Here is a 12,296-nt window from a genome sequence, read left to right on the forward strand (position 1 = left end):
GTCCCCACCCTAGTACGCTAGCGCACGTAGTCGGTAGCGCACGTAGTCGGTAGCTTATCCACAATAAGATTTTGTTGTCGTTGTCTTGACGAGTACGAGTGCGACGAGAGAAAGCGTGTGGGGAGACAGCTCGCTGCCCTGCACCTCTGCAAGCCCAAGCATGCTCCACCCTCTACCCTCCCCATGGCCACCCGTTCGACGTGCAAGTGCAAGTGCAGGGACTCGCCGACGAGCCCGGTGGTGGCGCAGTTACCCGCCCGCGGCAGTCTCGCTGGAGGTGCCGGCGAGTGCGGCGCGTTCCTGACCGACGTCCCCGAGGACTAGTGGTATATGTATGTTGTTTTAGACACACACGACTTTCTCGATTCGATTTTGAAAAGTACAGCAGAATTCCATTGCATGTCGTAGTTATTACAAGCAGTATACCAAGGAGTAACAACTGAGCAGTAACCTAACGTCCGCAAGAGAAGATGTGCGAGATGAACACCAGGGACATGCACTCGCGAAACGCGCGCACAAGTCGAACATATCACGTGATGTCGGCTCCGAGAGCGCACGCGCGACATGTTCAACTTGAAGATGAGAATCGAGGGGGCGCTGAGAAGGGCGCTGGACATTTCCGCACGTCTCCGGATGCGCGTCGCGCGGCGCAAATGAAGAAAGCGCACTGGAATCAAGTCAGAAAAGGGTATCTCGACTTGCGTGAGAAGCACCTACCCTCGCTCGGCGGACGACGATACGTTGCCTCATCGCCTAGGGGGGACCGCGCAGCAGGCGAGCGGCGGGGGAGAGCACATCGCAAGTAAACGAAACCTCGAGAGCACGTGAGTGAAGCGAAGAAAACCAAGACAAATATCTCTTACCTTCGCTCGCCGGACGGCGATATGTTGCTTCAGCGCCTGGGGAGCTTGTACGAGGGCCACAGAGAGCGCAGGTAGGCCTGCGCGGCCTGGTACCTGAGGAAAACATCAGCAATGAGGACAAAAGCAAGAGTAAGCCACGCTTACCGGCTCGAGAGACAACGATATCTTGATCCTCGGCATGCGACGGGCGTAAATCATGACGAGGGGGCGCGTGGGCCGTAGGGGAGTGCGAGGCGAAGCTCCTGATAAAGCTAGGGAGGAGGTAGAGGTGCCTGAAAAGGAGGCACATTAGCAAAGGGAAATGATGTACAGCGAGAGACAGGGGGGAACGAGAAGAGGATGGGAGGGGCAAGATTCCAAGCGAAACGTATATGTGAATGGGAGAGGGGAGCGCTAAGTACAATGAGGGTTGGGGCACTTGAAAGAGAGGAAGGGGTCACTAAAGGAGGGAAGGGGGACCGTGTAGAGGGACACAAAAACGCGGGAGGATGTCGGTAAGTAGGTGTGAGAAGGGAACGCGAGATTTGAACGGGGAACGCGAGGAAAATGGGGGAGGGGGGAAGGGGGAGGACATACCTTAAACAACGCGCAACGTGGTCGTATCGTGCGGAGATCATTGGCGTTGAGGGCGGCGCTGCGCGCCTCCCCTCCCCACGCTCGCACAAATCACCGAGAACGCGGGGCGCAGGTCTCGGCACAATTGACGTCTATTTGCGGATTTTTGAGGCTTGTGATGCATGGGAAGATGTCTACAAAGGGGTCAGCAGGCGGAAAATAACCAGCAAATAGTAACACGCACCTCGGCCGAATGAATGCCTATGTCGGCACTTCGCGCCGCCCTCCTCCTCCTCCCCGACGGCCGCGACGGGCAGCCAGGCCCCAGGACGCGGCCCCCGGCCCAATCGACGTCGATTCGCCGGATTTCTCGCTTGAGGGAGCGCGAGAAGGTGTCTGCAAACTCGTCAGAAAAGAGAGTGACAGCAAAGGGCCCCAAGACTCACCTCGCGCGTCGTCGCCGCTGAGGGCAGCGCGAAGCGCTGCCTCCTCCCCCTCCTCCCCTTCACAGCCATCGCGGCTCTCAACGAGGGATTCCCGCGCGGACCTCCGAGCATTTCGCGTCAAAATGCGATTTTTTGGCGTAAGAAAGCGCATTAGAAATCGCCTGAAAATGCGTCAGAAATCGGTGATATACGCGGCCAAGTCGACGACGCACCTGAGACGACCACTGAGGAGACGCTCGTCGTACGTACAGCCGGCCACAATCCAGCCCTCCTCATCGTTGGGCGAGGTGTTGGACGCGAAATTGGGCGTTCGTGACCCGTTTTCGAAATGTTGACAGCCCTTCTGGCGCCTGGGATCCGACGCGCGAGCGAGCGAGGCCGGCGCGGTGTCTGCACAGGTCAGTCAGCATTCGATCGCGACGCGTGCGCGAAGGAGCACTCACCGACGCATCAGTACCGCGCAGTCGAGGGCGACGGCAGAGGCAGAGGGGCGTGAGTGACAAGCGTGATTTGGGCGCGCAGGGGGATGAAGGGGGAAAGTAAGAGGGAAACTCGCACGCACCGGTATATGAGGGCGGCGTCAAGGCACCCGCCGCGACCGAATAGGTTAAATTTTTCCAATCCCGCGCCACATCCTGGGGAGCCCGTGCGCATCGATGCTTTCGGCTTGTCGTAAGTTCGAGCGAGTCTGATGGAAGACCAACATCTCCGCGCAAGTATACAACTCACCGGTCATGCAACGTGTTATTTCGCGCGAGCCCGTCCGCAAGGGTCATTGACTCCACCGTACACGAACATGGGTTTCACCAGGGGAGCTTTCGCGCGCTGCCGGATATTGGCTGGTGCCAGGTATTTAGGGAAGGCGAATTGAGTTGACATTGATTCTCCGTCGAAAAGACACTCGAGTTCATGTCTCGCGCGGAGTATGTCCGCGGATTGAACCTAGCGCCCACGAGAGTGTTGAACTTTACGTGCCGTTATGTTTGAGATGCATCGGGAGGTGCCTTTGAAGAACGGGAATACATCTGGGTTAGCAATGAATTCTTACCATATTTCCTGTTTAGCCTGCCCACCACGGCGAGGGGGAGTGCACCCAGAATTCGCTCGACGAGCAACGCACGAGGCAAGCTTATCCGCGCGCGGCCCGGCGGCGCGTGCACATGTCCAAGTTCGCGCGCGCAAGCCCGACGACCCAAGACAACACCTTCCGCATTGGGCTCAATAGCCTGCCCCGCGTGCTATCAAGGCACAGCGCTAGAGCTCCGTTGAGGCCGTAATGACGGGAGCGGGGATCGTGACGCCTACTTCCTCACCTCCGTGGCATCGTTGAGCTGAGCAGGACATGTTTTGTTGTGCAGTTTTGAGACTGACAGGCGTCTTCAAGGTCCCAGCAGCTATCGACTTGAGATCTGGTGCGCAGAGGGGAGGTCGACGATGGTCGCGGACAAGACGGAAGGAGTTTGTGGCGCCGCCAATCAGGGACCGGAGCACGGCCCGTCGAGTCCGCGCGGCCGCGTTCTGCGTCTTGTCTTTGACTCTCACCCAGCGCGTCAGTCCGCCGCCTCGGAATATACGCCAAACTGCTCGCCCACATCATCGGCAGCCATCTTGAACCTCCGGCGCTGTGTGCTCTACTCTGCGGGCTGATATACGTCAAAAGCGGTGCCGGCGCGATCCCCAGCATCTCAGACGGCCTCCGCCGCGATCCCAACGCCAGCGATGGGTCGCAGTAGGCCGTGGGCACTCGCCCATGCGCCCTGAACCCATCGCAGGGTCTGCGATGGGCGAGATCTACGAATTTGCTTATCGTTCTGGAAGGTCAAGGACATTTGCATGCGCAACTCGACCTCTTTGCCTCCTTTCTGTGCACCCTCCCCCAAAAATACGATCCGACGGAAATCGATGCAGTTGCTGGTTCTGAGCAGGTTTTGTATACCCAACGCTGCCATCCGCGCCCTCGCTCGAGTGCTATAGCGCGACGAAGGGCGATTTGAATATGTGGCGTCGTTTTTCGTCCGCCTATAGCGTCGCCGCATGGACTCCCCGCCTGCGCCAAAGTGCACGCCCATGGTCCTGTGTACTGCTGCTAGCCCCACAGGAAGTACGGGGAGCTCTCAATGTCTGTACGCTGTGCTATTCCCTACGCTCATCCCGCACGTTCTCAACCTTGCCCCGATCCCAATCTTCCACCTAACGCCACCCAATTTCAGGCAGCGATCTCGTCGGATGCACTGACCACGCGGATGCCGTTGCGCCGGCCGAAGAACGCACGAGTAGCTCGCAATCCCACACTTGCAAAACCAACCACCTGAACAGTACGCATCTTCCACTCATTCCTCGCTCGTTTCCGCTGTGATTCCGCAGCTCGGCTCGGATAGTGTCAGCATGCACGTAACGCTGAAATGCGCCCTCGAAGGCTGGAAGATAGCGCTGCCGTCACGCCCGTCGACACGCTTTCCGCGCTTAGAGGCGAATTTTGCCCCTCCCCGAGCCCCCCGAGGCGCCATGAACTGCGCGCTGTATGTCAGAAACATACTGTATATTTTCCGCCAGTTCTTTTGCCGCTAGCGCGAGGCCGCGCTCCAGCTCGGCGTGCGCGCGAGCGCGCTGCCTTTCCGGATCTCAATGCCTTCCCAAAACGGCAGGGCACGCGTCTTCTTAAACCACCACGCTCAAGTTCGTCCCCCCCGACATCTGGTGCCACCCGCCCTTGTCGCGCGCCATCTCATAGCTCGGCCTTCTATTCAGAACAGTTTCCTGCGCTCATACAGCCGATATACGCTTGAATACGCACGGAGAACACGTCAACATGCCGCGGAGATACTCAGCCAACACCCTCCTTCCACCCTCGATCCGCATCCGGGAACCAACATCCCCGACTCTCTCTCGACGTAACCTTCGTGTGTATCGTACATACGCGTACCGCGCAGGCAACACGCGCTATACAACGCCGCGCGCGCCAAAATGTCGCAGCGGGCAATCTTCCGCATTCTCGTAACTCAATCTTCGCGCGCGGTTCGTATTCGGGGGCGCGTCGCCTCCGCGCACGAGGCTGCTGCGGGTAGGTAGGCTAATGGACGCGGGGACAGGTATATAAGGCGAGGGAAGGAGAGGTTTCAGGCAGAGCTCGGTGCTCTTTCCTTCCCCCCACTCCCTCCCTCCTCCCTGCTCCCGGTCACCAGCTGGCAATGCGGAGCGTGCCGAGGTAAGTCTTGCCGGCATCTTTGGCTTATGATTCACTGACTGCTTTACTCAACAGTCCCAGGACGCGCCAATGCGGGTACGCGTCGCTTTTGTTGTCGTTTTTCCCCTTTGCTGATAACCCTTACAGGCCTACGCTCTCGCCAGCCCGGCGGTCAGTATGAGTAAGCACTTTTCTTGCTGATCTCTACGTTGTTCGGTGCTGATCAGTTGCCCTCTTGTCGACGGTCAGCAGCACGCGCTCGGTCACATCGAGGGCCAGAAGGTGTGTCCTGCGTTCTACACTACCACCCGTGTTCTCACTTGCCCTTGCAGTCGCCGGCCTTGACAACGACCACGACGACGAGCAGCTGTCCAGGTGACACGTAGGCTGCCCCCTCTAGCGGCCGACGCGCTCCTCTTGTGCCGTGTGCGCCATTCCCGCCCTCCTCCCCGTCCACTGGCATCGACCACCACGCATGAGCGAGCTGCTCGCCGTCGTCCAGTACGTCCTCACCGTCGTTTTCGCTATCATGCGCTGATCTTCACGCGACAGCTGTGCCACACACCCTCCGTACCGGCACCTAGAGCGCGCACGACGTCGACGAGGGGATTTTGCTCGACATGCACATCCTTCCCCCTCGTTTGCGTCATCTCGTCCGCGTCGTCTCCCCCACGTCGGCGCCGCCTGCCGCCCCTCTGCGCTGGGCCGCCGACGCACGCATGCCGCCACCCGCTCTCGGCCCCACCACGCCTGCTCGTTGCCGGCGACATTCGCGATGCCGCCCTTCTCGACGCAACGTCGCCGCAGACGCTCCTGATGTCTCCGCCCGACACCTTCGACGCCGTCTTCCTCACCACCGTCCCCTACCGTCTTCTTCACCGCCGTGCCCCACCCTTAGCGCACGCCTGCAGGCCTGAGGTGCGCCGCTCATCCCTGCACGTCGACCTCTTATCTAATTCTCCCCTCAGCGGCGGGCCGTTGATGACGGCGGCGACGGAGGAGGAGGACGACGACGACAACGAGATGAAGTGTCTGGGACGGGACATGACGTCGGGGGCGAGACGGGATGTCGGGGAGATGGTGGGGACGCGGCCGAGGGCGGCGACGAGCTGGGACCTTCGCGACGAGCTGGGACCTTCGCGACGGGCAGCCAGCGACGAGCCACGATAGCGCTCGCCACCGCCGCAGGCGAGCTGCTCTCAAGTGAGTCTCGTTGTTCCGATCTCGCGTTCAATTTCTGACTCTGCTATTCCGCTGACGCCGCGTCTCGCAGACCATCGCTCACACCGCGTCTCGCAAACTACTGCTGACGCCGCGTCTCGCAGGCCATTGCTCACACCGCGTCTCGCAGACCATTGCTGACGCCGCGTCTCGCGGTCGATGAGCTGACCCTCGCTCTGGGCTGAGGTGCGGCGTCGCCCGCGCGACGATGTGTGTAGTCTCGTAAGCCCCTCCCTCCTTCGTTCTGATCCCCCTTTGTTGATTGTCTTTTGCAGGTCGTGTACTCGTCGTGCAGGTCGCGCACTCGTCGTGCAGGTCGCGTACTCGTCATGCAGGTCGCGTGCTCGTCGTGCAGATCGTGTGCTTGTCGTACAGGTCGCGTTCTCGTCGTGCAGGTCGCGTACTCGTCGTGCAGGTCGCGTACTCGTTGCCAGTGTGATTTGTTGACTGAACGCGTACTATCTGCTCATTAGCTGCACTCGCCGTCGTTGTTGTTGATTAGCTGGACTCGTCGTCGTCGTCGTTGATCAGCGGCACTCGCCGTCGTCGTCGTTAATCAGCCGTACTCGTCGTCTTCGGCGTTCAGCTGCACTATTAGTCTTCGTTATTCAGCTGTACTATTAGTCTTCGTTATTTAGCTGTACTTATGGTAGTTACTCCGTATGTATATGACACTGCTACCGATGTCGTGCACGCTGCCGTCGACGTTGTGCGCGCTGCGTGCGAGGCCGCGCGCACCCCGCCAGTTGAACGGACTGCCGCCGTCGTGCTCGCAAGCCCCATCCACGTCGCGCAAGCCCCCATCCATGCCGCGCAAGCCTCATCCACGCCGCGCGAGATCCCCGAGGCCGGGCGCGAGACCTCCAAGGCCGAGCGCAGGACCTTCGAGGCCGGGCGCGAGACTCCCCTCAACGTCGCGCAAGACCCGCGGCAGGGGATCGCCCGTCGTCGTCGTCTCCCTCCCGCCTCATATCAGCTCCGTGAGAACCCCCCTCATCGCTTCCCTCCCAGCCGGGCTCCCTCATCTCCACCCTCCCTCCTGCCTCATATCAACTTCGCAAGAGCCCCGCTCCTCGACGCGCACCCCCTCTCCCTCCTTGACGCGCACGGCCCTTCTCGTCGACGCGCGCCCCTCCCTCTTTACGCGCACCCTCCCCCCTCCCCCTCCTTGACGCGCCCGCCTCCCCCTTCTTGACGCGCCCCCCTCCCCTCCTTGACGCGCACCCACCTCCTCCTCGACACGTGCGCCCGCTTCGCCTGCGACGTGTGCCTGCCGCCCCCTCCTCCCCGTTGCACCCCACCTCCCCGTTGCACCCCACCTCCCCCCTTCCTTACGCGCACCCACCTCCTCGTCGCACCCCACCCTCTTGGACATCCATCAGAGGGGGTGGGGGTGGTGTGGGTTAGGTGGAGGGGAGGGGTGGGTTAGGTGGAGGGGAAGGGGTGGGTTAGGTGGAGGGGAAGGGGGGGATAGGTGGGGGGATCGAGAAAAAGCGAAGAGGGGGGGATAGGTGGGGGGATCGAGAAAAAGCGAAGAGGGGGAGGAAGGGGGAGGGCGAGAAGGGGGGAGGGAAGGGAGGGGGAGGGAGAGGGAGAGGAGGGTGAAGGTAAAGAAAAGACTAAGCAGACAAGTAAATAGGTAGATGGGCAGATGCGAGCCGTTCCGAAGCCCGTAGGAATGCATATAGTTGATATATGCGCATATTGAGTCGAAGTCTACGGACATATGCGCGAGCTGAGTCGAATTCTAGAGGTAAGTATATGCGCACTGAATTCCCTTTTACTCCCTCCCGCCGCATATCAACTTCGCAACAGCCGCGCTTATTCGCCCTTGGGCACGCTCCTGACCTCTTGGTCATCGCTCGAAGGGTGGAGGTGGGGGAGGGAAAGGGGGGAGAGAATGAGGGCAGGAGGGGGAGCGCACGGGCTGGGAAGGCGGAAGACTGGTCGTAGTGGCGTGCGGGAAAAGGAGAGGGGACGGAATGATGAGCGTGGGATGTGTGAGGACGGCGGATAGCGGACGTCTGAGTGGCAGGGAAGGGCTTGTACTGCTGTGATGAGAATCGATCGATCGGAGGCGAGGGCTCGGGCACGCACCTCGGTCAGCGCATGAAGATGTCGCGGTGGGTGCCGACATGGGACTGTGTTGGACGACGGGCACGGCGAGAAGGGCAGGGGCGGGGATGAGCGTGGACTTGGGACTTGGCGATGTTTGGGGGTAGGCGGGGGTACGGCGGAGAGTATAGGCCGTACGGCGCGATCAACAGAACAGAGCGGGCGATGAGATAGAGCAAGAGGGCAGTGCGAGAGAGAGCGGCGCAAGCAGCAGGCGGAAAAGCATCGGCCGGGTTGCTGGCGGGGATGAGCCAGGCCAGGCGGGGGATAGAAGGTGTGATGTGACCAGACAGTCGCCCGTGGACGGCGTCCTGATCGAAGCGCCCATCCGAGCCAGCGAGTCAGCCCGCCGACGCCACACCTGTGCCCTGTCGATCGCGTCGCACGGATATCGGCCCGGTCCACAGTTGGTTCGCACCGCGATGGCAGGCTACCGCCTCCCAGCGTCCTCTCCCCTCGACACGCTCGTCCGCAAGACTTCTCAGCGGAGGCCGACGAACGAGCCAGCCCGCGCTCATGCACCCCCGCCGCGCCCGGCCCCGCCCCCGGGCTCGCCGCTCATCCGCTCCCGCTTCGACCAGGCGAGGGACGACGAGAGCGTGTACACCGACGCCAGCTCGTTTCGCGCCAGGCACGCCTACTCGGAGAGCAAGGCCAGCACCTCCTACGCCGGCTCGTCCTACTCTATCTATCCGGCGGACGCCGGGCTCGAGCACTATCCGCCGTTCAATAACAACGACCCAGGCAACCGCGCCGGCCACGCCAGCGAGCCCTCCGTCGACTCGTACATCGACATGAACTCGCCCGTGGACGACGACCAGCCGCTGGCGGACGCCCAGGAGGCCGTCCTCGCCGGCCTCACCGACACCTACCGCGACGACCGGCCAGGCTCGCACCAGAACTACGACTCTGCCCTGCGCGACTCGTGGCCGGATGCGAAGCGCGCGAGCGAGGGCGTGCAGAGGGCTGCCAGTGGGCGTGGACGTGGTCCGCCGTCGTATGCTCACGACACCGTCCGCGCCGACGCCAAGCGCCCCACCCCCGGCCGCCAAGACAACCCGCACGCGAGCAACGCGTTCAAGTCCGTCTACTCGAATGTCGATAGTGTCTATTCGCAGGACGACGATCGCAACTCCTATGGGGGTCCTGGGTACCCTGCCTCTGGACGCTACACCCGCAATTTGGACAGCATATACTCCCAGGACGACGACGATCAGGCGTACTATGCCGATGCGTCTGGTGCGGCGTACACGGACACATCTGGTGCGGCGTATAGTGCCAACGAGGACGTACCGACCGTCGTCGTCTCCTCGCCGATCACATCCAGCTCTGCTTCCTCCCGCCAAGCAAGCCGCCAGCCCATCCAGCAGCACATCCGCAACTTCAGCCGCCCGATGCCGCAGTCGGACGCACCTCCACCGGGTGCTACCCCTTCCCAAGGTCGCTCGCGCTCCCCTTCAGCTTCCAACGATTTCGGCGCCTCGCCAGGCTCTCACTCGCAGGACGGCTGTAACGCGCAGGACGGCTGTAACGCGCAGGACGGCTATAACGCGCAGGACGGCTATAACGCGCAGGACGGCTATAACGCGCAGGACGTCCCCAACGGCTACATCGGCGCCCCCTTCGACCCGCACGCCTCGACCATCTCCTACGCCGACTCGTCCTACACGCAGGACGATTCCTTCGCCTCGGACCCCCACCCCTCTGCAAATCCCCACCTGGACCCATCTGACTCACCCCTTCGCGCAGACGGCCCCTCCCCTCGCCCTGTGATGATGCGGAGTGACAGCAAGAATCGAATTGTGTTTAGCGCCCACCCCTCCTTTGCCGGGCCCCCCGCGCACGGTCTCCCCGTCAAGGGGCCCGTGCGCGGGGGGCGTGGGGGTGCTATCTACGGTATTCTACGCGTGCATCCTAGCATGATCCCGACGTGACCCCTCCTACCAGCATGGCCCCTCCTGCCAGCATGGTCCCTCCTACCAGCATGGCCCCTCCTGCCAGCATGGTCCCTCCTACCAGCATGACCTCCCCCTCCCAACGTGACCTCGCCTACCAGCATGACCTCCCCCTCCAGCGGTGACAAAACATACGAACAGCATGACCCCATCGTAAGGGCAGTGTGATGGCGTGCAGGGTGGATGGAGACGGGAAGAGGGAAGGAACACGGTGAGCCTCTACCCACCTCCCCTCGTCTTATATACCCCCCGTCCTGCTAAAGCGAGCCGAGTACGGACACCGCGCGGGTCCCCACCCTAGTACGCTAGCGCACGTAGTCGGTAGCGCACGTAGTCGGTAGCTTATCCACAATAAGATTTTGTTGTCGTTGTCTTGACGAGTACGAGTGCGACGAGAGAAAGCGTGTGGGGAGACAGCTCGCTGCCCTGCACCTCTGCAAGCCCAAGCATGCTCCACCCTCTACCCTCCCCATGGCCACCCGTTCGACGTGCAAGTGCAAGTGCAGGGACTCGCCGACGAGCCCGGTGGTGGCGCAGTTACCCGCCCGCGGCAGTCTCGCTGGAGGTGCCGGCGAGTGCGGCGCGTTCCTGACCGACGTCCCCGAGGACTAGTGGTATATGTATGTTGTTTTAGACACACACGACTTTCTCGATTCGATTTTGAAAAGTACAGCAGAATTCCATTGCATGTCGTAGTTATTACAAGCAGTATACCAAGGAGTAACAACTGAGCAGTAACCTAACGTCCGCAAGAGAAGATGTGCGAGATGAACACCAGGGACATGCACTCGCGAAACGCGCGCACAAGTCGAACATATCACGTGATGTCGGCTCCGAGAGCGCACGCGCGACATGTTCAACTTGAAGATGAGAATCGAGGGGGCGCTGAGAAGGGCGCTGGACATTTCCGCACGTCTCCGGATGCGCGTCGCGCGGCGCAAATGAAGAAAGCGCACTGGAATCAAGTCAGAAAAGGGTATCTCGACTTGCGTGAGAAGCACCTACCCTCGCTCGGCGGACGACGATACGTTGCCTCATCGCCTAGGGGGGACCGCGCAGCAGGCGAGCGGCGGGGGAGAGCACATCGCAAGTAAACGAAACCTCGAGAGCACGTGAGTGAAGCGAAGAAAACCAAGACAAATATCTCTTACCTTCGCTCGCCGGACGGCGATATGTTGCTTCAGCGCCTGGGGAGCTTGTACGAGGGCCACAGAGAGCGCAGGTAGGCCTGCGCGGCCTGGTACCTGAGGAAAACATCAGCAATGAGGACAAAAGCAAGAGTAAGCCACGCTTACCGGCTCGAGAGACAACGATATCTTGATCCTCGGCATGCGACGGGCGTAAATCATGACGAGGGGGCGCGTGGGCCGTAGGGGAGTGCGAGGCGAAGCTCCTGATAAAGCTAGGGAGGAGGTAGAGGTGCCTGAAAAGGAGGCACATTAGCAAAGGGAAATGATGTACAGCGAGAGACAGGGGGGAACGAGAAGAGGATGGGAGGGGCAAGATTCCAAGCGAAACGTATATGTGAATGGGAGAGGGGAGCGCTAAGTACAATGAGGGTTGGGGCACTTGAAAGAGAGGAAGGGGTCACTAAAGGAGGGAAGGGGGACCGTGTAGAGGGACACAAAAACGCGGGAGGATGTCGGTAAGTAGGTGTGAGAAGGGAACGCGAGATTTGAACGGGGAACGCGAGGAAAATGGGGGAGGGGGGAAGGGGGAGGACATACCTTAAACAACGCGCAACGTGGTCGTATCGTGCGGAGATCATTGGCGTTGAGGGCGGCGCTGCGCGCCTCCCCTCCCCACGCTCGCACAAATCACCGAGAACGCGGGGCGCAGGTCTCGGCACAATTGACGTCTATTTGCGGATTTTTGAGGCTTGTGATGCATGGGAAGATGTCTACAAAGGGGTCAGCAGGCGGAAAATAACCAGCAAATAGTAACACGCACCTCGGCC

General features: G+C 61.0%; 6 protein-coding genes across 6 annotated transcripts in view; 4 read left to right on the forward strand and 2 right to left on the reverse strand.

Annotated features, from left to right (window-relative positions):
• Window positions 1-320: 320 nt before the first annotated feature.
• SCHCODRAFT_02521396 (uncharacterized protein) lies at window positions 321-1,480 on the reverse strand (the record flags this gene model as incomplete). The annotated part of the gene is made up of 5 exons (XM_003026598.2): window positions 321-667; window positions 718-813; window positions 864-956; window positions 1,008-1,135; window positions 1,440-1,480. The coding sequence occupies 5 exons, from the start codon at window positions 1,478-1,480 to the stop codon at window positions 321-323; spliced, it is 705 nt and encodes a 234-aa protein (XP_003026644.2).
• Window positions 1,481-1,747: 267 nt separating this feature from the next.
• SCHCODRAFT_02134014 (uncharacterized protein) lies at window positions 1,748-2,741 on the reverse strand. Its single transcript, XM_050341900.1, has 5 exons — window positions 2,594-2,741; window positions 2,308-2,530; window positions 2,077-2,254; window positions 1,865-2,025; window positions 1,748-1,814 (listed from the first exon to the last, which is right to left on the reverse strand). The coding sequence occupies exons 1-4, from the start codon at window positions 2,638-2,640 to the stop codon at window positions 2,015-2,017; spliced, it is 459 nt and encodes a 152-aa protein (XP_050197067.1). The 5' UTR covers window positions 2,641-2,741; the 3' UTR covers window positions 1,748-1,814; window positions 1,865-2,014.
• A 1,136-nt stretch (window positions 2,742-3,877) lies between these two features.
• SCHCODRAFT_02645427 (uncharacterized protein) lies at window positions 3,878-4,414 on the forward strand. Its single transcript, XM_050346437.1, has 2 exons — window positions 3,878-3,983; window positions 4,075-4,414. The coding sequence occupies exons 1-2, from the start codon at window positions 3,899-3,901 to the stop codon at window positions 4,218-4,220; spliced, it is 231 nt and encodes a 76-aa protein (XP_050197068.1). The 5' UTR covers window positions 3,878-3,898; the 3' UTR covers window positions 4,221-4,414.
• Window positions 4,415-4,828: 414 nt separating this feature from the next.
• SCHCODRAFT_02707115 (uncharacterized protein) lies at window positions 4,829-6,218 on the forward strand (the record flags this gene model as incomplete). The annotated part of the gene is made up of 6 exons (XM_050347021.1): window positions 4,829-4,925; window positions 5,047-5,069; window positions 5,124-5,144; window positions 5,196-5,219; window positions 5,298-5,330; window positions 5,601-6,218. The coding sequence occupies 6 exons, from the start codon at window positions 4,829-4,831 to the stop codon at window positions 6,216-6,218; spliced, it is 816 nt and encodes a 271-aa protein (XP_050197069.1).
• A 640-nt stretch (window positions 6,219-6,858) lies between these two features.
• SCHCODRAFT_02645436 (uncharacterized protein) lies at window positions 6,859-7,706 on the forward strand. Its single transcript, XM_050346438.1, has one exon. It carries the CDS (start codon window positions 6,916-6,918, stop codon window positions 7,462-7,464), a length of 549 nt encoding a protein of 182 aa, XP_050197070.1. The 5' UTR covers window positions 6,859-6,915; the 3' UTR covers window positions 7,465-7,706.
• Window positions 7,707-8,806: 1,100 nt separating this feature from the next.
• The window catches only part of SCHCODRAFT_02673803 (uncharacterized protein), a gene marked incomplete at both ends in the record, with an annotated part of 8,045 nt that continues 4,555 nt past the window's right edge, over window positions 8,807-12,296 (forward strand). Inside the window, one exon of the mRNA XM_050346688.1 lies at window positions 8,807-8,965. Within this exon, the coding sequence (XP_050197071.1) occupies window positions 8,807-8,965 (159 nt within the window). The remainder of the gene's footprint in view (window positions 8,966-12,296) is intronic.

The sequence above is a fragment of the Schizophyllum commune genome, assembly GCF_000143185.2.
Source record: "Schizophyllum commune H4-8 unplaced genomic scaffold SCHCOscaffold_17, whole genome shotgun sequence".
In the NCBI taxonomy this organism is placed as follows: Eukaryota; Fungi; Basidiomycota; class Agaricomycetes; order Agaricales; family Schizophyllaceae; genus Schizophyllum; species Schizophyllum commune.